Source organism: Pogoniulus pusillus, chromosome 5 (assembly GCF_015220805.1).
Source record: "Pogoniulus pusillus isolate bPogPus1 chromosome 5, bPogPus1.pri, whole genome shotgun sequence".
In the NCBI taxonomy this organism is placed as follows: Eukaryota; Metazoa; Chordata; class Aves; order Piciformes; family Lybiidae; genus Pogoniulus; species Pogoniulus pusillus.
This window is the reverse complement of record NC_087268.1, coordinates 26,934,394-26,961,152: the sequence shown is the minus strand read 5'-3', so window position 1 is coordinate 26,961,152 and position 26,759 is coordinate 26,934,394. Positions and strand designations below refer to the sequence as shown.

Here is a 26,759-nt window from a genome sequence, read left to right as displayed (position 1 = left end):
AACAGCTTTTGCCTAAGTACTACATTTTGTTATCTCTCTATTTGCCTGACAGGAAGAGGGAGACCTCTGGAGCTGATCTGAAGGACACCACAGATGTGTTCCTTATTCTTTTGTTCCTATTCATCTGAGTGTTAACTTGACAATTGCATTGTTTCCATTTTGTAAATCCACTTTTAGCCTTTACTTGTGCCTGAACATCCATCAGAGACTATGCTTGATTACAGGATATTTGACAAAAAATATTTCATTTTCACAAATACTGAGACATTGCCATGACACACAGCACTCCAGCTGTCTTCTCAAGTGCACTGAGAAGGTAACAGAGCTAATCTGTTCCATGTCAGTATCAAAGAGATGTCTCCTCTGAACAAGCACCAGTTGAATGCAAGAAAAATATGAGCATAGGCTGAGCCTTGATGGTCTCCTAGCAAACTGATAAAAGATCTTCCAAAATGACTCTTCACTGATTTTTATCCATTTGTACAAGGAGAATATATGGTTCTACCTCATCAAGGAAGTTTTGTCAGATTGGTATCTTCTCCCAGGCAACTAATAATAAGGCAGGACTACCATGATTTTGAATGGCGCTACTGATTTTGCTTTAAATAATACCAAGCACAATTGTTCCAAAAGGTTAAGAGTATATGTGCCAAAGACCAGAACGAGAGGACACAGCCTCAAGCTACGCCAGGGGAAATTTAGGCTCGAGGTGAGGAGAAAGTTCTTCACTGAGAGAGTCATTGGATACTGGAATGGGCTGCCTGTGGAGGTGGTGGAGTCACTGTCCCTGGAGCTGTTCAAGGCAGGATTGGACGTGGCACTTGGTGCCATGGGCTAGCCTTGAGAATTGTGGTAAAGGGTTGGACTTGATGATCTATGAGGTCTCTTCCAACCTTGTTGATACTGTTGTTGATACTGTTGTTGTTGATACTGTAAGATCTCATTTGCATATAACCCCCTACATCCTTCAGCTGAAGGAGCCCAGGGTATAATGTACGTAGCAGTGCCCACGAAAAAAATACTGTTATCTCTGCTCCAGCCCCCTCTTCTACCTGCCAAAAAGAGCATTTGCAGCATTCTCAGTGAAATAGGAGGATATAAATTTTCTTTACTATTGCTCCCAATCACTTCCACTTGGCTTGTCTAGACCACATACAATTCAATAGCAAGTTGTCGCGGAGGGGTGTTCTGCGACCTACGCCAATTGTAGCGGAGGGGAGAAATTAATTAATGCAAGAGGATATTTATAAAAATATATCTATTTATTAACTTCCAATATTCTGAACTCTTGCCACTCCTAAACACTGAACTTTAATATTAATATTCGTTTTTACATGGTTATGAAGACATTATGGGAATATATATATCAATCATTAACTATTGTAACAACTAGCATGCATTGAAAGTATTAACAGAGAGAGTTTTCCCCATGGCTTAATGCCGCTTGGGGTCTTATACTATTTGCCCAGCAAAGGTGAACTGAAAGCTGCTTTCTGCTTTATGGCAGAGATAATAGAAATTAGAGAGGCATTCAAGTATTTACTCACAATTCAGATTAATCAATAATCACCCTCAGGGGCTACGTCACAGCCTATTGCAAGTGCCCAATTCTTCAGGACTTTAAGGCTGGAATCCTCTGGCATCAGAGGAAATGGCAGTCTCTGACCTTATGCGGCTGGATCCTGCTGGATGCTCTGTCCAGGGAACTCGTATGCAGGATCTCAGGTGCAGAGGCAGGATTCCATGCAGTCTCTGGCATGGTTCTCACATGGCTAGCAGGCCGCTAGTGTGCAGACAATCTAGAGTCTGCTTCCTGGTTATTGTAGCGGCAGTGGCACACTTACCAGGCAGTGAGAGGCAGCGGGCATGCAGGATGTGCGTGGCTGCTGGGAGACTGTGCTCCATAGGTAAAGGCAGGCATAAAGGTGCAAGGAAATACACAGGCAGGCAAGCAAGCAGTGTGGCTGAGCCGCAAGTAATGTGGGGAAGGCTGCACGTGAGCCTGTGCACCCCTATTTATTAAATATGGGCCAAGAGTTAATGCTCTCATTGGCCACTCGAATGACCAACCAGGTTGGCAGTCAGTCAAACCTTACCATACTAGGCAAAAGGCACTTGCCTGGACTATCCCAAATATGGGGATCACATGGGCTTACACCAGGGAGACATGAGCTGGGCATGTGGGGACTTACACAATTAGTTGTCCTGGGCAACTGACTTTATGGCCCTGATCTGTTGTGCCCCTTTGTGCTTGTTTGCCCCTGGTGCAGACAGAGAGACATGTCCAGCCAGAACAGGCATAAATGAGCCTATTTTCGGGCCTACAGGCCCTCCATGATACAAGTGCTGTTAATCATATCTGTCCCACTCTTTCTAACCTCCCCTTTCTGATTTTACTTGACTTTTCTGCTTCACACTGCCCTAAATCTGTATGCCAAGCTCTCTACAGCCTGAGTCATTTGGGTCTACTTTCAAACAAATTCCTTATCAAATATCAAAATACAAAACCAAGGGCAGCTAATTTTTTTTTTCAAACACTGAAACATTTCTTGAGGAACCTCAAAACATATGCAAGTCTAACTAAACATCATTCTACATTACTGGAAAATGTGAAATCAAACTGTTTTCCATTGCCATCCACGCATGCAGCTGCTCCTAAGCAGAAGGAAATTTCTGTTCCTTTTGCAGACTGCTGAGGAAACTTTCTGGAATATAACCTAGCATTGGGCTTAACATCATCTTAGTCACTGGAACAATTTCTACATTCATCTCAAATCTCAGGCTTGGCCTCAACAACACTTTCTTCCCAAAGGAAGTGTACATTCTGTGTTTTCTATTAGTTAGCAAAACACACATCATCCTCTATACATAGCATCTTCTATCTCCAGAATTGTTACACAGGTGCAGTAAAGTCACAGCCCTCAGTCTGTGGTTTATCCCCTTCTGAGCCTACGTCAAGATTATTATGGTGCTCTTTGGTGTTTATCTTGGTAGGTTTGGCTGGCATCAGGTACCGAAGCTTCTTCCAAAATCTGGAATTCATAGGGAGAGAGCTATCCTTTTTCCACTTCACAACCCTCTTTGACGGCAAAAGAGACAGTGATTCTGGCAAGAGGCTGTAGTCACTTATAGGCATGTATTCAATAAGTATGATCTTAGTTTTTCTTTCAACTAGAGCTTTATGCAGTCCGCTCTCAAGTTCATATATGGCTCTGTCAGAAACGTAGTTTTGGCTCAATATAATGATTAATCTTCGGCTTTTGTCAATGAATGAATGGATATCATCAACAACTGCTGTAAATTAAAGATAAATATGTTATTAAACTGAACTGAAAGGACAGGCACTGAACCAACTTGTCCTTCAACAGTCCTATGTGTACCCAAACTATTCTCTTTATAAAGTGATAACACATAAGCATCCTGTCCCTATGAAGACAGAACATGTACTATAGATTAAATGTTTGCAAAATGAGCTCAGGTGTGGCCCATGCTTGTTCACTGGAGCAGACAAAAAACTTTCACGCAGTCTCCAGCTACCATAGGCAGCTGTACAGCAGTAGTGACATGGATAGAATGTGACAGCAAACTTTACCTTTACTACAACCAGATATATCTTTGCTCTTTCATGGTATTAGAGCAGTTCTACAGAAAGTCATCGACAGCAGTCTCTCTCCAAATATTCAGTAACCCTCAGGTCACTCCTTCCCTTATATCATTGAGCACCCAAATCTATTGCCAATAATCCAATGTTAAGAAGACTAGCATGTGATGACAGAATGACTTCCAACTGTGTTTAAGATCTATGACTTTTGTCATGACAAGCAGTGAAGGAAATCAAATAGTGATGTCCTTCAATTACCTATGCACCAAGCCAAATTCTCATGCACCATGGGACAAGGTCTACAGAGACCAGAGCTCTAGAAAACATGCCTTGCAGGGAAAAAAGGCAAAGCAATCTTTAGGAACAACCTAAAGAAGAGAAAACTAAGGGGAGAAGGAAGCAGATAAGGGTATTACAACATACTGAACTGTTCTGAAAATAAAAGGAAATATACTGTAAAAAGGAAATCTTGCAATATTGAAAGGAAATGAGCTAAAACTGTTGAAATAATAAGACTGAACATTCCATAAAGCCTTTTTCTAATACTTACAGAGAGAGAATAACTGGAAAAACTGGCTTGGGGGAGCTGTGGCACCTCTTAGGTTAGAAAAAAATGTCAGGAATGGATACAAGGAGGCAAGATCCTGCTTTGTGAAGGAGGTTGACTGACCTTGTTGTTCAATGTCTTTAACAATTGAATCTTATTCCTCAGCTTTGGAGTAAATTGAATCATGCACTATCTTTATTTTTTTTTCCAAGCATTTGCAAAAGGCATCTATTTGTAGGCCATTTAGATAAAAAAATAAAACATTCTATGTTCTCATTTCTACTTTTTCATCACACTGTTACATTCATGAAATGGTTTCAACCACTATAGTGAAGATGAAGCAAACATACAAGGTACCTGAGAATAAGAGTATCAGAGACACTAGCTGCTTTGTTCAGCTGCTTCACTCATTTGTAGGTGCTTGCTCAAAGCAAAAGCAGAGCAAGATCACTGTTATTGTGGAGCACCTGACATATTCTGTGTTCTCACTTTAACTTTCTCCATGCTAACTTTTTAATCTGGTCATCTTGATTCTGGGTAATGAAAGATGTGTCTATGTGTAGGTATAACTGAATTCATAAATATCTCCCTAAAATACATAAAATGTATGCATATGACCTCTGCATGCACATGGTCTGGACTAAATGAAAAATGTAGCATTTTAATGCACAACATATTTGATAGAATTCCTTTTAATTGCAGGCTGCTAACTTCATGTGAAGGTGCACCTATTTAATGACAAGAACACTCAATGCACCTACCTCCTCCAGGGGCTATATCCCTCTCAAATATGCATAACTTGTACCCAAAGTTTTCCTCTAGTACCATGGGTAATATCGTCAAAGCAAATTCTCTCTCTTCTTCAGTAGGAGAAACACAGTCTTTCAGGTAAGACACAAATGCATCGTATTCTTTGCCATCTGGAAAGAAATCACCTATTGCTTTCTTGTTGACAACCATTAGAGATACAGTATCTGGTCCACCATTCTGGTTTTCAAAGTCATTGCCTCAACAGCAAAGCACCTAGACACTCCTGCTCTCTCCTTTGGTACTTAGAACAGTCTTCAAACAAATAAAGAAAGATCCTGAGTCAATTTAAATTCAATACAAAAGATTCTCATTGAATTCAACAACTGATTTCCACATTTACTTTACTCTCTGTCTAAGGCTGTCAAGTACAAAACAGAGAATAAATCAATTTATGATTGTAATTATAAAAGTATACCATGTCTGATCATGCTTTGGGCAGTAATTTACAAACACAAAAGCAAAGACCAATCCAAAGGTGAGGTTTACCACATAGAGTAATATATAATTGAACTTCACCACAGAACAACTATCTGGATTGATACAGTGGGGCACACACCTTTGCATCTTAAACTGTACTCTTTTTCCCCCCTTTCTGGGTACTTTACTACATGTGGGTAAGAAGAGAGAACAAATGAAAGCACATGAAATCCTACATACTCAAGAAGTCTACAAGTAGGAAATCTATAACCTGGTATCAGACACTCAGGTTCTCCAGGTTGGTCTAGTCTGGCTTCCCAGAAATCCTCCCTGTAAGCCAGTGTAAGCAGTGACAGCGAATACCAACAGACAGCCAAAAAACAGTGCCTGGCATAAATGCCATCCATCCATTACTAGAAATTCTCCAAACAATGTAGCCTATTCAAGCTATATTCAAGATGATTTAGCAGCTAAGGAGGACTAAGAGAATAATTTTTCAATACTAATTTCAGGAAAACCATACTCGGGATAGGGTAACTGTCAAACTTGCTCCTTTAGCCAAGGTCGCAGTAATGGGGCTGCTTGGTAAGATACTGGTAGCACACTCTTCTGCTCTCCTGCAGTGCATTTCATGACATACCTGCAAACACTGCAATGGCCTTTACAGTCAAGAAGTATTTTAACTTTCATCTCACCAAGGAGCATCAAGTGAGGTGAAAACAAGTTTCAGTCCGTTTGCCTGTCTGATAGCTTGAAGAGTGCTCATCCGCTTTACAGATAGACAATAGTAAACTTCTTCACTTTTGTCAGCTTCAGTGATGAAGAAAATGGCTGAACAGAGAACATTCAAACGGCATCTAACCATGTCCCTTCTATTACCTGCCCCAGAGGCAGTTTTTCCACTGCTTATCTTCTCTTACTGCCTCAGGTGTATGATAAACTCACTTTAGAACCTTACTGACAGGTTCTCCATTGCATATTTCATGCTATTTCTACTTGCAAAACTCCTGGATTTTATTTCTCTTCCTCACAGGCTGTTTTATAGAACCAACCAGAAGCAATTTTTAAATCAATACACTTATTTCACTGTCAGCATTAGGTCATACCTCCAGCAGTGTCATCTCTTCTGCATATGTTCCTGTAAAATAGAACTAAGTCGATTCTAAACACCACACAGAAAAACACCGCAGCTACAGCAACGCATGGAAATAGAACAGCAAGTGCCATTGCAGTCATAAATATGTGCACAGGCAGATCCTGAGTCTTCCCTACAAAACAGAAACCAGGAAATCATACCCTTAACAGAGAGTATAATATGGCAAGATTACTGTGTTCAATGCTGATGACATCTTAAAATCACACCCAAAAAAAATCACAATGTTGATGTGAATTCTTTCCTGCTAATATTTCAAGTGTACATGCATGTCATTTGTCCTGAGATGGAGAAGATCTCCAGAACATGGATTACTCTAAAAATTAGAGAAGCATATTCACACCCCCTTTACACACATAAATCACTATAGTTAGGACTAAGACTGTCATTACAAATCTTCGTAGCTATACAGCATCCCAAATTGGAGGTCACTCACTTTAATGACCAGTTTTCTTAAGGTTGTTTCCCGTTATTCTCACCCCTCTCTCAGTCCATCCATAATAGTACACTCTTTGGACAAGAATTTTTTTTGGACACCTCTAGTGTCTTTCAGGTTTTTTGTTTGGTCGGGGTTTTTTTTGTTCCCTTATCTTTGTCTTTTTAGTTCCAAATACATATTTTCAACCCTTGAATCTTCGCAAAGTCTTTACGAAGATACTGTAAAGTCACGATCATTGTAGCCTATATTTCATTTGCTTTATTACATATGTCATTGTCAGGATAGTCTAATTTCACGTATTTCCTTTTAGTAAAACTTCTAAATGTCTGAGAGAGATGGAAAATCAGAAAGGAATGCCCATTTGCTATGAATCTCCAGGCCATCTGGACAATAAATGGGAAGTATTACTACAGAGTAGAGGTTGGCTTTCTACAGATAGAAGGACAGAGTCCCTGACAAGGGAAAAATCATCAACCCAAAAATTTCAGGCATTATCAGGAATACAAAATATTTACTTTTCTAGGGAGGGGGAAATATTCAACAAACCAAGCAAAACCAACCAAAACCACAACAACCAATGAAAATACCATATTTTAGAAAGAGCTGCTTAACAACAGACACTGAACTGCAGCAAGCTTTGGGTAATCACCCTCTGTCATTCCACTAATTTGATGATCAAGACAGGAGGTTATTCTTCCCCTGTACTCAGCACTGGTCAGGCCACACCTTGAGTCCTGTGTCCAGTTCTGGGCTCCTCAATTCAAGAGAGATGTTGAGGTGCGGGAACATGTCCAGAGAAGGGCAACAAGGCTGGTGAAAGGCCTGGAACACAAACCCTATGAGGAGAGGCTGAGGGAGCTGGGGGTGTTTAGCCTGGAGAAGAGGAGGCTCAGGGGGGACCTCACTGCTGTCTACATCTACCTGAAAGGAGGCTGTAGCCAGGTGGCGGTTGCTCTCTTCTCCCAGGTGCCCACCAAGAGAACAAGGAGACACAGTCTCAAGTTGTGCCGGGGGAAGTATAGGCTGGATGTTAGGAGGAAGTTCTTCCCAGAGAGAGTGATTTGCCATTGGAATGGGCTGCCCAGGGAGGTGGTGGAGTCACCATCCCTGGAGGTGTTCAAGAAAAGCCTGGATGAGGCACTTAGTGCCATGGTCTAGTTGACTGGATAGGGCTAGGTGCTAGGTTGGACTGGATGATCTTGGAGGTCTCTTCCAACCTGATTTATTCTATGATTCTATGACAAGGAATACTTTGTCATGTGATCTAACAAACTGCCACCCAAACATCTGTCAGCCAGGGATGTGTCCAGAGCAGCAATGGAACTATAGTCTCCAGACATCTGCTCTAGCAGATGTAGCAGCAACCTCACTCAGGGATAAGAAGATTGGCATGATTAATAATTACACATGAGAAGAGAAGTATGAATCATAGATTGCACCATACCTTTCTTCAGTTTCACTATCTTTATTTGTGGCTTTTCATCCATTTGAAATATGCAGGTAAAATTATGATGCATGTCCTCATCTCTTACGTTTTTAATCCGTAGTAACCTTGTGACATAGACCTTGTTTCCCAACCTGCAAGAGGGAATGATATTAAGCAACACTCTGTGTACAGAAATCTTGAACTGGCTAAGGGGAAGATTTTAAAGAAAAGGCTCTGAAAGAACCTCAGGGTAAGGTTTTACTGAATTTGCAGCTCCACAAAGTGCAGGACATTATCACATAGAAATAAAAGTGTGGTATTTTCAGAAAACTTACGGTAATGTTTTTAACTCTTCTTCACATATTGAAGGTTCCTTCTCAGGGATACCTGTGCATTTCTTTGGAAATGTCTGATTGATTAACCAGTAGAGGCTGGCATCTTCTTGCATAGTATTAGCCAACAAACCTGTGCAGTTCAGTATCTCTTCTTTACCTAAACAAAGTGTAACATGAGAAGATCCAGTCAGAAATAGCATTCCTATTTACAGTGCACTAACATGTTCACTTGCCAGCAACATATCCCATGAGCTGTGCTCCTTTATGGACTTCTCAGACCCTGTACAATATTTCATAGGTGTTCCACCTGCTCTGGTGGTGGCTTTGGCAGCCGTACACAGGGCTGTTACACCCTGTTACTAAATGACAGGTCATCCACTGCTTTCTCTCAAATAAAATGTCACAGACAGAATAGTTTAAACAGATGAGAGGATTTCAGGCTTTAGAGAACTAAAGGCAGTTAGAAACTGATGATCCTTGTAGGTCCCTTCCACATCAAGATATCCCATGATTCTGTGAACTAGACAGTGTTCTGCAGGCAGAGAACAGGAGAGGATAACTCATCACCAGTGCCCCAGGAGCAGGTAAAAGTATCTGGTAAGGGGAATTGCAACCAATTGATTACAATACCTAAACTATACACTATTTCTCACTAAAATAGAAATCTGTTAGAGCCTCTGTGGATGTCTCACAGAAGAAATTCTCATCCCTGCGTGACTTCTGGGATTCAGCAAAATACCAAATGTGTGAAGAAGTCAATCAGTCAGCTACTTTGGACCTCTTCAAAGCACTAAGTAGAAGTAACAGAGCCCAGTTAAAGAGTAGAACCCTCTATGGGAAACCACCCTACAGAATCCATACAGAGTGAAACTAAAAAGACAGCTGCACATCTGAGGCAAAAAGGACAGAAGAATGCAGCTCTGGACTGTGAGACTTGATAATTCACAACGCATTTTGTTTTAAACATTGTCATGGGAAGCATGACCCAAGCTTAGCTGCACCAGTATTTCCCGGCCTCGCCAGTATTGTTTCCAGGGAACTGTGCTAGTTTGAAGCAGGGTAGAATGTTTTGGTGCGAAGAACTAGATCACAGGCTGTGAAAGGAAAACAATGGTGATGTCTGCTTCCCTCAGAGTCTTGCTGAAGAAGAATGTAAACATTAGATAACACTCTCGCCATTTTTCTTCACCTTCTGACTGGGCTTTGGCTGAGCTGCAGCTCCCTAACCTCTCCTGCCACTCACCTTTGCTTCTTAACCTCTTGGCTGAACCTCTGTTCTTCTTTAGGACTGGGGTAAGGTTGAGAGGGGCAGGAGGAAGGTGCAGGGGTGGTTGAGAGCCCCTCCTGGGGACTCAGGTTTCTGGGAGGGGAGTTGTGCTTCTGTATTACTTTTACCTTGTATATTTTTGTGTATTTCTGTATATATTGTAAATATCTGCTTCTATATTGTGCTAGCTGTAAATAAATAGCTTCATTTATATTCCCAGAGCCCGGCTGAGTCTAGTGGGGTGCTTCTAAAGTGTGGGGGGGGCGGGGTACACCCAAACCACTACAGGAACACATCTAGAATGCGCTTTATTAAGCCACAGAAAACATGTTTTTCAGACCATCATGCACAAATGCTTTTCAGTAAGCAAGGTCTGCCCAGAAATTCTCTCAGGGCACACATTATATGGTGACTTAAGACGCTTCTAGTGGAACTGTTTAAGAATCTTTGAAGCAGGATCTATCTGAAAATATGTCCATCTTAGATTTGAATCTTAAATAGTCAAATCACAGTTGCACTGACTGAAACACAAACTTAAACTTCTAGTATCATCTACCTCACTGCAGCAGCTGTTTTGCCATACACAACAGATATTTTCAGGGAAATATTAAAGAACCGCATCTAAAAAATGGCAGTCTTGAATGACCATAGATCTGGCTCATCCAAACTCCCCTTCACTTTCCACCATGTCATCTGTCTCATCTCTAGAAAGTAGTTTAATGACCTTATTAAATGATCTTGTCAAAGTAGATAAGAAATGGAAGACAGGTGGTTCATAATTACTTGATGCTGAATCCTGCTACCTTCTATGGGTTGGCACAAGCACAATAAGTGGGAAAAACTGTTTAGTAGGAATATACTGAAGTTGGGAACATCACAGGATTGGGACACAAGAACTGGAAAAAGGACCTTCCAACTTGTGTTTGTAGCAGGAAATAAAAGTCGCATCTGCAGGTCCTGGCTAAGCAAAGGAAGTAAATACAAATTTTGAGACATGGAAAAGAAAGCCTAAATAACCAGTCAGGAGATGCACTCAAATACAGGAGAGAGGAAAGACAGGTCATTTTTTTATTTGAAAAATTAATTACAGCCTCAAACACAATACCCTGAATCATGTCCAACACTGCCTGAAGCCTAAAGAACATGTCATCCAACAATCTCAGCTAGAAGCACAGTTAACGTCTTGGCTTTTAATAATAAAACAAATTCTTTGCAGCAGGACCAGACCTTCATGCTTGCCTTGCCAGGGCTATCAGGCCTCATATTTCTCATTTCCCTGAAGAATAGCATCCTCATCTGCATCAGGTACTAAGGGGATTAATCATTACTGTTCTTCACTGAACACACCAGGTGTCTTTCACACATTACTCCATAGGGTTGCCTATGGAGGAGAGCCATGGACAGATGCTTTTGGCAGTGTTAGGTTAATGTTTGGACTCAATGGTCTGATGGTCCTTTATAACCTAAGCAGTGCTATGACCATGGTTTATCATCCACACCACTTTCTCTTGCTGGTCATAGCAGCTTCAACTTCTGCATCTGTAAAGGAGTACTTTCGGTATCCTTGTGTATCAATCATGGAATACACTAGGCAAAACATAACCAGACGTGAGGAAGGATCGGATCCTTAAGGGTGCACAGACAATTCTTAGTTTCATTATATGTGACCAGGCTATCAACCACAACAGAACAGAAGTATGCACAGACAGTAACTACCACAAAGATTTTGGCACTGATTTCTTACCCGTTTCTGTTTCAATTTCTTCATTGCGTCCAACCATCTCCAAAGTCATAGCCTCTGGTGCATCTAAAATACAAAGTACTGCTATTGAAGTAGTAGCTTGCTCACATTCTACCACAGGAAACATTGCAGATTTGCTTTATTTCTACAACCAATCATACACATCCCATTTAATTCAAAGAACAATACCTGGGGCCTTGCCTTGCTGAGTAATTTAAAACACAGTAAGCCCTCGGGGTATTTTTTCACACGAACATACACACAATGCACAATTTACAATGGTTGGAAAGACTCTTCCTTAAAACTCCAAGTAGGCTTTTACAACTTATTTAGAACAGCTAATTTTGAAAAGGGAGAAATGGAGGGGAAAACACACTAAATAAATTTTCCAAATTGGGTAATATGTCATACAAACTTCTGCTGCTGCTTTTTGAGTTTTGAAGTCATTGTGAAATAGGTTAGATTAGCAGATCTGATCTCCCTTGTGTGTATTTATCAAATGAGGATTGTAGTTAAAATGCTACATAGTAATGACAACTAAAAAGCATGCTCCAGATTTTCAGAAGGCTTTCTTACCTTCTTTTACTACCAGCTTAATTGTATTTGTGCTGTAGTATATCTTCCCTTCACGATGAATTAAAATTTTACAGGTATATATCCCTGAGTGCTCCACTCTTAAGGTTTTAAAATCCAGTTCCCGCTCTGTTTCATTTTCGTAGTTCTTACAGTCCTTCATCAATAGAGAGAGAAAATAACATTCTGTAACAAACATGCATTCAAATATATTTAAAGAACTTTATCCCTACCTCAGTGACATTTATCTGATTCAAAAGTGAGCCCACTTTTCGGTCATGGTCACTTAAGTACAGTGTTTGAACGATTAACCCTTTAGAAGTTGAAATCACTGCAACTTCAAGCAATGATCTGAGTATGAAAACGTTGTATTGAGAATTTAAATTCACTTTTTTTGTTGTTTGTTTGTCATTTTTTTTTCCCCAGAATGATGGCTTAGGTTCGTAGGTGTCACCTGCTTGTGGCCAAAAGTTGCTTCTGAGGAGCATTCAGGTTACAGCAAAATGCAACAAAAGCGAAAGTGACCATCTCTCAAGACTCATGTTTGTTTACTGTCCCAACACCACAAAACAAATTATGGGTTCACCACAAAACAAATTCTGGGTTTGAGTTTCTTCACAGAGTCACAGAATGGCCTGGGGTGGAAGGAACGTGCAAAGGTCATCTAATCCAACTCCCTCTACAATAAATAATGTGACAAGAAGGTGTCCTGGAGTCCTGTGTACCCCAAAATTCCTCTCCCTCTGTGGTTTGAATGGGAGTGGAAAAGGAGCAAAAAGTCCTCTTTCCTCCCTCCACCCTGCAGGCATGAAGGGGGGCAGCAAGGGGTGCTTCTAGCACGAGTGGTGCCCGTGCAGTGCCCACGCTGGCATCGGGCTGGGGTTGGCTGTGGTCTTCGCGCCTCGGCAATGGTAACTCTGCTCTTTGTCTAGGAAGGGTATAAATATTGGGGGACTTCCTGCCTTGGGGTTCCCGCCTTAGAGTTCTCCCCTGCCTGGATAGATTCTGCAAGAAAGTCCCCTGGCACTCTGAAGGACAAGCTCCTGGGGGGCAGGAGCATCCCTGCTTTGGACAGCTTCCACCATAAGCACCCCCTTTATGCAGGCTTGATAGGCCTTAACGATCCTTGGACAGCCTTTGAAAGAGAGCAGGGACAAGCATCTGGACCTCCCTTTCTTTCAGCCAGCCTGACTGATCTGTGAGTAAACTTTAGGCTCAGCCTGAATAATAGCGGGGGATGCTATATTTAGTAGCTTAGCCTTTTCCAACTTCTGACTTCCAAAATAGTCAAATCTACCTATGGTATCCTTGTAAATCTTCTCAGCCTAACTGAATCTGCTAATTAAAACTAAATTAATTTCTGTATCTAGTTTGGGGGGGCGGGTTTTTTTTGAAAATAAAATAACTCTATTTTTATATATATTCCTGACTCAGCCACATTAACTCCCTGCCTCCACAACAGAAGGCTTTGAAAACTTTTACAGAGGTAAGCATCAAAGACTATCTAGACACAAGGATAGCCACATCATTTGTCTCATACAGTATTAGGCATTGGTATACTCAGCTTAGCTTGAGGAAGTATGGGCCCTGGTCATCAATGGCCCTATCCTTCCAAGCCCTGAATGACAATGGGGTGAGAAAGATTTGCTACTCTAAGCAGGACAGATGAGAGGAAAAAGGAGCATTGGTCAAGGCAATGCATATTTACAGGGTGGAAGGGATCTATTCAGAGTGCTTCATCCAGTAGGTGAGCACAACATCCAGTAGTTACACATGTTTTACACAGCTATCGTCTATGCTCTGGCAAAAGCTGCTGGAGAGAAGAGTGATGATTTGCCTAGAATGAACTGAACTGTTGCACAGTTTGTAAAAAGCTTTTAAAAACAGCAAAATTGTAAAGTTTGCAATTTTTTTTTATACTAGCACATCAACCACACAGCAAGTATCTTGGCACCTCACTCAGTTTCAGGATAATATCTATATCAGCAAAGTAGTAGCTGGTTAAATCATCAAATATGCATAGGCATCAGATATTTTACCATTCCCAAGTACCAGTTTATTGATGGTTTCAGAGAGGTACAGATCAGAGAGCAGAGGAAAACTGCATCTCTCTAAAGATTGTGCTTATTTCCCCAAATAACCTGAGAAATTAAAACTTTACAATATTTGTAGATGCTCTTAATGCATCTTTGAGTGACATTGTTTGAGTTAATTACCTTGTACCATACTATGCTGTCATTTTCATTGACGGACAAATCACTGCATTTCAGCGAGTGGCCAACTCCAGCATTTTTAATTTCTGTAGTTAAATGATTTTTGTTGAAACAGCTGCTTTTATTTCTTTCAAGTACATTAAGTGTCCAATTCTGAACTGTGAAAATTTGTTTTCCCTTGCTATGGAAAAAAAAACAGCAAAATCAGGTTTAGGAGCTTCTTAAAAGAATGCATCTTAGTAGGTTACACAATAAAATACAAATAATTTCTCTAATGTATCTGTTAGGTAAGGAGTACATCTACAGCGACCTAATTATTTGTATTCCTCTTTATTACATTTCCACCCCCAAATAAGCGCTATTTCCCATATTAAAAGAGATTACCTAACTAAATCATCTATCACAAAACATTTGACAAGAAATTTGTAACTGTGAAATATGACAATATGTGCTGTATCCACCAAGGATGCAGCAATCTGTGGTATCCCATGTAGTTACAAGTGACCACGACAGTTACAACCAGTGGTTTTTCAGGGTTAATCTCCTAAGCTAAAGTTTAGAGAAGTCACTGAAAGATATATTAGTAAAATATATTTAAAAGGAAGGTGGACAACTCTGCTATTGTTCACAAAGCAACATTATTCATTGTTCAAAACTGTGCAGAGAGAAATATTTTTAAATGACACAGGTGTCATGAATTACTGGATCACTTCTGGATTCAAGCATTCCTGCAAAACAAGGCATTTTGTAAAGGATTCACCTCTTTGTCTTTCAGTCTGTGCTGACCAGACACCTACAGTACCTGGCCATCCCAGGCTGACTGGTACTACACTTGTAAAGCAGGGTCATCATGTCCCATGCAGTATTGATAAAAATCAGAATACGCTGAAAAAACACCTCTCTTGAATATCTAGGAGCTTCAGATATCTGCTATGTTCTGTCTACATATTTCTCTAAAGAATCAGCTTACAGCTGTGGATTATTTCATTGACAGATATGTTCAAATATAAAAGAAGAAAAAATAATTTCTGGAGAACAGAAACCAAGTCAAGAAACATTTTGATGAGAAGAGCTAAGAGGACAAAGCAGTTGAAATGGAGAAACAAGCTTTACAAAACGTATCAGCTTAAATACCATTCTTGACTGGCATGCTTTACTGTGCAAGATTCAGAAGAACATCAGGACAGGCTGAATGGGACCCTGAGCAATGTGATCTGGTTAAAGATGTCCCTGCAACTGCAGGGGGACTGGACTAGATGACCTTTAAAGGTCCCTTTCAACTCAATGCAGTCTATGATTCTATGACCATTTATATGATGAATTTAAGCCAAGTACTGAGTTGGTTTTGTTCTGTTTCCCCCCTGCCCTTATAAAAGATCAACCTTCATTTGTTGTAGCCTTTTTTTCAACCTACACAGGTTTCCTTGTTTTCCTTATTCAGTTGATTTTTTCTTTACTCACAATTGCAATTGACTATCTAAACCAAAAGGTAGTGGTTTGGTTTCTCAATCAGTTAGCTACCATTTCATAAACAGGAAAAAGCTTATCAAAACTTTCCCATCAGAGATGTATTTGCATGGGTATTCATGGTGGGTGGAGTCCTTCTCACCTATTCTTTAGCAAGGTAACCATCAGAAAGGCTTTTCCCTCTGCCTAACAGTAAAGGTATCTAAGATAATTTTAATTGTAGACATAAACATTAGTTCCGATTAACTCCACCAGTTCTGTGTGTCTCTTTAGGCAATTACAGATCTAATAATAAAATCCAAATGATTTTGCCATCTAGATTCAGCAGATAGAAGGATCAGTACAGCCACATGTTCTCCTCAGAACTGCCATGCCACAGAGACTTTCTTCTGTGATCATATTTGGTGACATCAATTCAACAAATAGGAGCATTTCACCTAAACTTCTACCCGGTGTGCCAAGACCTGGCAAGGAACAACTCCCTGGAAGGTAGCAAAACCATACCTGTGCACTCAAAGATTTTTTGCTTACATAATTTCTACTTACGTGTTATACACATGATTTTCAACAACAGACACACATCAAATTGCATTGTTTAAACTGCTAGTGTATGAGCTGTTGTATTTCTGTTTGGGTTTCACTTGCCTGAGTTTATTTTGTGGGCAACAAAACCATTTCTGGTTTAACAGCCTTTCAACTTCCCCCACCAAGGAGGAACAACAAAAATTAACTTGATAGCTTGATTCAAGAGAGGATACAGGGAAGTGAAAGCCCCTAGAAGAATTTTTTTTTTTTCAGGAACCTATAAATTTCCTCAGTTTCAATGTCACTCATACAGAACAACCAAACAAGCTGCCTTTTTTTTTCCCTTTTTTTTTAATGTATTCTGGCTCTTTCTTTTGATAATCACAGGATTTATGCTATGAGAAAAACATACAAATAAGAAATCCTGCCAGAGATGTGTGACACTCTGCTTACCACTGCCACTACAAGTGGAATCTTTTATTTTCATGAAGCTTTGCTGAAGATGGACATATCTAGGCTCTGAACTCCTGAATTTTTATCCTAAGTCTGCTATACAAACAAACATACACAAACACATACTCGAGCCAGCAGGGCTGGGTCTCAGTCGGACACTTCTGCATTAACTGGAAAACTTCTGATTCTTCCATCAAATATATGTTGGTATATTGCAGTTACAGGGTTGACACTCTAGTTTCATTTGAAATTTTAAATAAAGAATTGTATTTGATGCAGAAGAACAACAGTAAGATAAATCTGTATCATAGAATCATAGAATCAACCAGGTTGGAAGAGACCTCCAAGATCATCCAGTCCAACCTAGCACCCAGCCCTAGCCAGTCAACTAGACCATGGCACTGAGTGCCTCAGCCAGGCTTTTCTTCAACACCTCCAGGGATGGTGCCTCCACCACCTCCCTGGGCAGCCCATTCCAATGGCAAATCACTCTCTCTGGGAAGAACTTCCCCCTAACATCCAGCCTATACTTCCTCCAGCACAACTTGAGACTGTGTCCCCCCTGTTCTGTTGCTGGTTGCCTGGGAGAAGAGACTGACTCCCACCTGACTCCATGCCAGGAGTCCCTGCCAGCTCACGTTCCAGGATCTTCCTCCCGCTCTGAGTCAGTTGTACCCCATCTGTCGCTAGCAGTTGTTTGCTGGACTCGTATATAATCTGCTGTATAAACTATTTTCCTTCTTCTTTGCCTTTCTGCCTCCTGCTTCAACTGCTCCTTAACTCCTCAGCACTGGCTGATTTCTGCACTAACCCTGACTGAGCAAATAACAGCTGCAGCCTCGGTTTTCTCGCTGTAGGGAGGAGTGGCTGTCAGCCCCTTCTGGGCTTCATCTTGTGGGGGGGTGGGGGGGGGGTGTTGAGGAACAATTCAGGGGGGACCCTGAGAGGATGCATGTGTTATTTCTAAATTGTAAATATTGTACATTTCTGTACATATTCATTGAACTGTATGCTTGTAAATTTTAGCTTGCTGTAAATACATAGCTTCCTTTGCCTCTAAGCCCTCTGAGCTGGTCTGGTAAATTTATTTGGGGATCTTTTCAACCCACCACAGGGCAATACAGCACATATACATTGTTACAGCATTTTCATCTCTTGCTTCTTGCATTTTGTCAGCTGTAATATGAGGGGAAAAAAATCTAAATTTAGTTATTTTGCAGAACCTGCTAATACATGCTATCTTACTTTCCTCAATAATCTGCAGTATGTTTATCACAGCATCACAGTATCATCAGGGTTGGAAGAGACCTCACAGATCATCAAGTCCAACCCTTTACCACAGAGCTCAAGGCTAGACCATGGCACCAAGTGCCACGTCCAATCTTGCCTTGAACAGCTCCAGGGACGGCGACTCCACCACCTCCCCGGGCAGCCCATTCCAGTGTCCAATGACTCTCTCAGGGAAGAACTTTCTCCTCACCTCAAGCCTAAATCTCCCCTGGTGCAGCCTGAGGCTGTGTCCTCTTGTTCTGGTGCTGGCCACCTGAGAGAAGAGAGCAACCTCCTCCTGGCCACAACCACCCCTCAGGTAGTTGTAGACAGCAATAAGGTCACCCCTGAGCCTCCTCTTCTCCAGGAAATAATAGTCACTCTGCTCACTAGAACTGTCCAAACAGTTACAAGCACTTCAAGCTTACAAACACTCGTCTCTAAACAGGTGAAAATAAAAAAAGCTAAGCAAAAATACGCTTGGACTGTCTGCCTTCAAACCCCCAGATCTTAACTTATTATAGATATTCTGAAGTGAAACTAATTCCATTCTAATTGTCATTGTTATTCAATCAGAAACTAGTTCAGTCGTCCACAATGGCTCATGATTTTTCCCTATCAGCAGATTGCTAAATTCTTCTATCTGAAGAAAAACCTATCAGTAAATAATCTTTCATATTTGCAGAAATGCAACTCTGTTAACATGCTTGCCAATAGAGACAACCATCATATAAACTAAGGCAAATATCCCATTTAGAATCCCATAGTAATTGCCTTATTCTTATTGTTCTGGTGGTAAGACCTGTGAAGAGTTCCTGCATGAGGAATTCTGACATGTCTTTTCACTCTGGTCCTAATGAAATTGAGTATTTAGGGGGGTGGGGGCGATTAAGTTATTTCAATGGTCAAAATGTGGTTTTAATTAAGAAATATTTTCCAAAACAAAAATGTTCTCTTTGCAAACTGAGTTTTAACATGCAGTAGTGTAATAAAGTCCTAGAAAATGAAACAAAAAGGCAAAAAGTCAAAACTCTGAATTCCAAATGAATGCTAATTCAAAAGCTTTCTTTTGAGTCTCTTGCTTAGGCAAACCAGTGCTAAGTCTAAACCTTCTGTCTGAGTTTCTCACTTAAGCAAGTCAGCAAATCAAGACATTTCACAAAGGGTTCAGACATTTGTGTTTTCCAATAAATACTTACTTTAACAAACTTCATCCCAACAGTTTTACTTAGTCTTTTTCTGTCATCTCCACCTCCTACATATAAGGCTGTTTCTCTTAGTTTTGAAGATTGCATAATTTTTTTAATATTAATTTTACATAGTTCTTATAATTTACTGATTTTTCTGCTTCAGATTGATGATCACTTCAATTGCAAATGCTGGATTACACTTCTGGTGCAAGTTATTAATCAGAACTACATGCAGAAAACCTTTGATGTAGTCCTTTAGTCTTTCATGGTGGTCTAATCGAGATTGTAACCAAATAACTGAGGCACACCCATATTTCTCCTTTTGACTCATGATGTTCTACAACAGTAAGAAATCAAGTCCAGTTATGTCACTTGTGCTTTCAGTGCCTTCAAGCACACAAAGGTTTACACACAAACCAGAGTTAAGTTATGTCACATCTTGGCAGGCTTCATAGTGTAAGATCCACTCAACACAGTAAGGAAGAACAAGTCTGGTAGAGAAGACAAGTAAATGTTTCCTTTTACTTAGCAGTGGACAGAAGGATTACCTATCACTCAAAGTGCTTAGGTAATTAATCACAAAGCAGCAGAAATGTTACCTGCCTTATCAAAGAGCTTACAGAACCTTTAAAGGGCTCAAACTGCTGATTGGTAATTGTAAATTGCTTGGATTGTTACAGTGACATTAAATGGAAAAGGACACCACAGTTAATGCAGTTCTCTGCATTGCCTTCGTACAGATGCTACTAGCAATACAAAGCAAGACAAAGAAATTAGCTTCTTCATAGACAATTGCAAAGGCAAAAGGTTCACCCACCAGCTTGTGTACCCACCTGTGAGTGACAGAGTAATTCCCAGAGTCACTGAGTTCAGCTGGCCAAAACTCCAGCAAATTCATTTGAGAAACAATTCTATGTGTTTCCTTTATCAGTTGCTGCTTTCCAGCATTTTCTTTGTACCAGTTGATTGTGTATGCTTCTTTCTGAAAACATCCTTGCATTGACTCAAAATAACAAAGGAAAAAATATTCCCCTTCTAGCACATCAATGGAGGCACGAAGGGGACACAGCTTCTCTTCAGAGAACGAGGGGGAAAAGATACATTAGGAAGCCAAGTACTACTTTCAGGAAATTGCATTAGTCTGACTTTAAAGTGATTTACTGCGCTGTTGGTCTTTTATAAAGCAACTTGCTTTCAGCAGAGTGGTTTGGCAGCATTTATTTATTCCACTAATACCCACCGGAAAACTCAGTTTTCTGAGTTTTTATTTTATCTCACCCAAGCAAAGCCAGCAGGAAAAGGGTAATTAAAAACAAAAGACACTGACCTAAGATTATTTATTGTGGGTCCAACAGTATCAGAACCAAATGAGCACAAATAGAAGAATCTGATTTCACTCTAGAGCAGGGGTCCTCAAACTAAGGCCCCCCAAGGTTCTCAATCCAGCCCACCAGTATTTACAGAACCCTCCGCCAGGGCTTGGGGGGGAAACCAAGCAGCCACTTCCAGCCACTTAATCCACTCGCTGGCCTCTGCAGCCCCCAAGCACCCGCTGGGACTGGGCTGGAACCAAACTATAGTCTGTCCCCCGGCACTACTGGGCTGGAACCAAACTATAGTCTGGCCCCCAACAAACTATAGTCCAGTCCCCGACACTACTGGGCTGGAACCAAACTATAGTCCAGCCCTCAACAAACTATAGTCCAGTCCCCGACACTACTGGGCTGGAACCAAACTATAGTCCAGCCCTCAACAAACTATAGTCCGGTCCCCGACACTACTGGGCTGGAACCAAACTATAGTCCAGTCCCCGACACTACTAGGCTGGAACCAAACTGTAGTCCAGTCCCCGACACTACTAGGCTGGAACCAAACTGTAGTCCAGTCCCCGACACTACTAGGCTGGAACCAAACTGTAGTCCAGTCCCCGACACTACTAGGCTGGAACCAAACTATAGTCCGGTCCCCGACAGTGTCTGTGGGACAGTGAATGGGCCCCTGTTAAAAATGTTTGCGGACCCCTGCTCTAGAGTAAGGCAGCTACCACAAACGGAAAGGGAAAGGAGAAACTATTCACACATGCTTTGACTTGACAGACATGGCTAATCCTCAAAAATGGTCATCTGCCATTAAAAAAAAACCAACCTATGAATTAACAATTGCATTTTCTCCTCAAAACATTCCGTATCTGCATTTCTTAACATCTCTAGGTATCTTTGGGAAAACTGCTTTGGAATAAGACTACATCTGTAAAATTTAGTCTCAAAGTCTGCTTTCCCAATTGAATTTCCCAAATAAACTTTTGCATAGAGTAGTCATTAAAAACACAGGAAAGGGGCCATGGTCTAGCATTAATAGTCAAGAATAAAATAAATCTTAGTTTTCTATTTCTCCTGAGGTTCTCAGAGATTTTTGCTGTTTGTCAGCTATTGTGACCACATTATTTGAATGGCACAAAAATAAGCAGACTCTTTCTCTTCCTAGTGGTGGCTCTTTGTACAAACATGTCCCCATACAACATCATCAGGTGCGTTTGGGTAACATCACTACTCTTTTCATATTTTTTGTATTTTGCACCAAATTTTCTAAGTCTGGATCTGGGCTAAAATTGCCAAAACCTCTAAGATTTTGTTCAAAATGCAAAACACAAAATTTGCCCCACTCTCAGCAACTATCAAGAAAATGCCACATAGTGAGCAAATCTTTTCACGGTTCTACTGCTGAAATGAAGATTTATACTTACCAGCGGCAGACTCAATGATAACCATTAAAAGAAGTGCTAGAGACATTTTCTTGAGCTAATTTTCACTTGCCCAGAAAAGTGAAACAATTGTTCTTTCTTGTTCCGAAAGCCTAAGAAAAATAGATTCACATTTCATCACCAGTACAGAGAAACAGATTACTCTGAACATGTCAGCAGTGTTAACAATAGCCTGAACCTGACGAGGGCTTTCTGAGTTCAATGTTATATGTTTGTATTGTAACGTGCATCAGAAAAGTTACCTAGATTTTTCCTGATAGGTTTATCTTAAATTCAGAAAGCAATCCCTTCTTCCATTTTCTTATTCACTAGATGAATTTTGCATTTCTGATTAAACTGACATCCTTATAGAAGCACTCAAACTTAGACGCCAAACAAGTTGACACCCTAGGACAAGAGAGTGCTTTTTTCCTCCACAAAGAGCATAAATTTTGCAAGACTGGATCTTGTGGAAACATCTGCTTTCAATAAGAACAGCACAACGTTGATAGATTGGACATTTAGATATCTAAGTTTGAGTCTGCTGAGAAAAAAAAATGTGATCTACAACTTTGTTTGTATAACCAATAAACATTAGCTCAATTCAACATCTGCAACAGAGACAGACAACACTGCTTAGTCACTGATCCAAAGAGGCACGGACAAATCACATGCATGCACACATACACACCACACTTCACAGAGAGCTGTCAAAATCTTGTTAGCATTCCACTTGTTAGAGTTTATTACAAAAGCCTTCTGCAATTTCAGAAAACATGTACTTACTGTTGTAAGATGCTGACTTGAGATTTGTAATCACAAACACCCCTGTGTCTGAAGTAGCTGGAGGCAGGAAGTTATTGCATTTCCAGCAATATTCCAGAATGATTTCAAGGTATGTAACTGCTCTCCCTCTCTGACCATTCTCTCTTGCTCTTCACACGTATGCTATCACCCCACAAACCACTGAAAGGAGACGGAAGGAGTATTTCACACGTCTTTTATCAGACTGCCGGGTAGGCAGATCCAGATTTAGAAAGCATGTAAAAGAAAAGCATGCTGTGTACTGCAACAAGCACCTTTAACAGGCCGTACAGCAAACTGACCAGACCTAGTTTCAGTTCCCATCCACATATGGAGATTCAAACCGCTGCACTTAAAAAGGAAAGAACAGCTTTTCATTTCTTCTCTTTGCTTTTCATTTTCCACCTGATCACATCCAGAAGAAATACAGTTGTTAGAGATCATGTAACTGTGATCCACTACATAAAGATAAAACCATTTATCACATGATTTTTAACACTAAACCTCTGGTGGCACATCAATCATCAGCATACCGTGAAAGTTCTGCTGAATGAAGGATAGAGCTCTTCATGCTCTTAACAAGGATTAAAAAACACAGTACAATGCAAGTTACTTGGGAATAATCAGGTTTGAGATCAGCAGTTACTATTAACAAGCAAAACACGGGTCCTTAATCTTACACTTAACATTGTTGTTGCACCTGATTAGTTTGTCTGAAACTGTTCTACTCTGGGCTAACATTATTTGCATTTGACCAGTGTGGTTTGCAGTATTCTTCAAGGAAGCACTGAGGGGTGGGAGAGAAGGAAGAGCAGAAAGAAAGACACAGGCTTTTGTTGAAAGCTAATATGAAGGGATTCTTCAAGAAATAGAATAAGATTTTTAATTTTCAATAAGAAATGGAAAGTTAAAGTAAAAGCAAGTGAAAGTACTTTGATAAAGGACTACAGAAATACTGAATGGGCAAAATGCTAAAGCAGTAGCTGAGAGTGGCAGTTTCAATGAAAAAAAAAAGCATAAAAAAACCCCAGGTGTCTATAAGGCCTAAAGCAATAATAGTTTTAAGCATGCTTTTCAAATTTCATACATGCTTAAAGCCACTGTTGGGATTCTAATAAGAAGAAAAGAAGGTTCTTAAAAATGTGCCACTGTGAATCAACAACAAACACCACCAAAAAAACCAAACAAAAAAAAAAAGCCAAACCCCCTTATGACTGTGCTAGTTTGAAGCAAGCTGGAATGTTTTGGTAAAAGAACTAGATAATGGGCAGTGAAAAAGGTAAACATGGTTGTCTCTTCTCTCACAGTCACGCTGAGAGTTCTGAGAAGAAGGAGGAAAACGTTTGATAATATTCTCCATTTTGTCTTTCATTCTGCCTTTGCCTTCAGACCTAGCCACATCTCCTTAACCCCACTGCCACTAACCTTCCTTCTTAACCTCTTGGCTGCACCTCTATTCTTCCTGGGAACTGGGGTAAGGTTGAGAGGGGCTGGGGAAGGTGTTGGGGTGGTTTGAGAGCCCCTCCTGGGGACTCAGGTTTCTGGGAGGGGAGTTGTGCTTCTGTATTGCTTATCCTTTGTATATTTCTGTATATAACTGTATATATTGTAAATAGCTGCTTGTATATTTGCTGCTGTAAAATAAATAGCTTAATTTATATTCCTGGAGGCCTTTCTGAGTTAGCTGGGGCAATTCCAAAAGTGTGTGTGTGGGGGGGGGGGCGGTTAAGAGCCCAAACCATCACAATGACCTAGAAGATTTTGTGTGTTTAAGTGTTGTTTTAATTATTCTTTGTTCTCATAGAAGTATCAGAAGATTTTGGAATGAAAGGTGGTTGGATACATCAAAACAATCCTCATTTTTCTGTCAAGTAACTAATTTCGATCAACACTTATGGAAATCAGAATCTGATCCCAAGGGGTTGTGACTTACTTTTTGAAAAATGAACAAATTCTTCTGAATGTCATACTGTTTGGGGGGCAAAGGAGGAAAGTGCAAATATTACTCCTTTAACAATAGCTTCTCGTGGAATTTGAGTAGTTTTAAATATCACCACCGTGTGCCAGAATTAGTTGAATAAAACAAAAGAATCTAGCAAACAGGTGCTTAAACCATACTAGAATGAAGGACCTTTCTTCCAGGGATGCAATTTACTGACAAAAGCAAAAATCCATCTTAAATTCAAACAACATAAGTGGCTTACTTACTATGAAAATTTTGCCAAGTGGGAAGCTAACACAGAGGCAGTTTTCCAAACTCCAGAAAGTTACAACATGTACTCTTCTGATCTGCATTTGTCACTGAAACAGCAAGCAATCTCTTCCAGTATGTGAGCCAATACATAGCTCAGTCTAAAACACATCCTGAAAGAGGAAGAGTGGAATTCCTTACTTTGTGAATTGCTGGCTTAATGGAGAAAATAGAAAAGGTAGACATGACAAATTCATTTTTTATTTCATGAATGCAAAGGCAGTAGCAAATTAAGAATATTAACATTTCCAAATGACACATGCGAGGGCTGATGCAGGAATGCTGCCACTACTAACAGTAGCGCTTAAGAAGCCCATCCTGCTCCAAAGCCACCTAGATGTGAGGGACAGGGGCGACTTTGCAGTGCCAGTGAGGAGCTGTGTGTTAAAGTAAGTCCTCTTAACTGGTAAATTATTAATGACATCTCTGTATAAGGAATGGGGGAAAGAAGAAATTGGGGGGGGGGGGGGGGGGGGGGGAGGGAAAGCAAAAATAAAACTATAGAATGTGTCCACGAGAGAGCCAAAGAAAGGTACCAGAGCCAGCTAAGGGTACCAGAGCATGGTAAAAAAGGGAGGACTAGGAAGAGGACAGGCAGCCTTGGAGGGGCAGAAAAGTTTAGCGTGAGCAGCAGGCGTGGTGGCACAATCAGGCTCTCAGGGAGCCTCAGCCCGTTCAGAGCAGCGACTGCCGCCTCAGCCTGCTGCCGGAGTAGAGCCAGAGGCACGGGGCTGGAGGGGCAATACGAGGGACGGGGCTGGCGGGGCAATACGAGGGACGGGGCCGGCGGGGCAATACGAGGGACGGGGCCGGCGGGGCAATACGAGGGACGGGGCCGGCGGGGCAATACGAGGGACGGGGCCGGCGGGGCAATACGAGGGACGGGGCCGGCGGGGCAATACGAGGGACGGGGCCGGCGGGGCAATACGAGGGACGGGGCCGGCGGGGCAATACGAGGGACGGGCACACAAACATGCGGAGGCAGGCGTTCAGCCCCTCCGAAACAGAACTGCCTGGGACTGGCATTCTCCTCCTCAAGCCCGTCTGCCTTCCCCTTCCCCTCCGCCTCCTTCCCCCTCCCCGGCCGCCACCCCCCCACCCCCCCCCTTAGGCTCTACCTGGCCTGAGTGCGGGGTCCCTTGCCGGGGCTGATGCCGAACAGCAGCGCGCAGGAGGCGGTTTGAGGCAGTACCTGCTTTTTAAAGGGTGCTGCACTGCCACCTGGTCGTGGGTGGCACCCAGAAATGCCTCTCGCTAGCAAAACGAGTGAAGATCAGCTTTTTATGTTCCCTCTCACTACTTTGCGGGGCTGGGGGTGGAGGAAGGTGCAAGGAGGTGAAGTCTTCGGTTATCTTTAGTCGGAATGTCTCTTCCTCTGCTTTTCTGCTGAATGCTCATTGCAGGGCTCCTTTCTCAAGAAGTGAGATGGAAGTAGGATGGAGATTTAGTAACGTGTCTATTAAACTAAACACAGCAACTTCTCTCTTCTGCAGCTTCCTCCTCCCCTCCCTGGCTGGTTTAACAATTAGGACGTGCAG

General features: G+C 41.3%; 1 protein-coding gene across 4 annotated transcripts; it reads right to left on the bottom strand.

Annotated features, from left to right (window-relative positions):
* Positions 1-1,243: 1,243 nt before the first annotated feature.
* On the bottom strand, positions 1,244-26,429 carry IL18R1 (interleukin 18 receptor 1). 4 transcript variants are annotated; one of them, XM_064143611.1, is made up of 13 exons: positions 26,340-26,429; positions 25,179-25,334; positions 22,953-23,132; positions 22,170-22,279; positions 20,260-20,500; positions 14,526-14,703; positions 12,313-12,466; positions 11,740-11,802; positions 8,729-8,885; positions 8,412-8,545; positions 6,482-6,643; positions 4,910-5,068; positions 1,244-3,294 (listed from the first exon to the last, which is right to left on the bottom strand). In XM_064143611.1, the coding sequence occupies exons 4-13, from the start codon at positions 22,213-22,215 to the stop codon at positions 2,894-2,896; spliced, it is 1,695 nt and encodes a 564-aa protein (XP_063999681.1). In that variant the 5' UTR covers positions 22,216-22,279; positions 22,953-23,132; positions 25,179-25,334; positions 26,340-26,429; the 3' UTR covers positions 1,244-2,893. The 4 variants fall into 4 exon arrangements, with proteins under 4 accessions (XP_063999681.1, XP_063999682.1, XP_063999684.1 ...); XM_064143612.1 differs by having other exon boundaries at positions 1,244-3,291; XM_064143614.1 differs by lacking the exons at positions 22,953-23,132; positions 25,179-25,334; positions 26,340-26,429 and having other exon boundaries at positions 20,260-20,408; positions 22,170-22,251.
* Between the last annotated feature and the right edge of the window lie 330 nt (positions 26,430-26,759).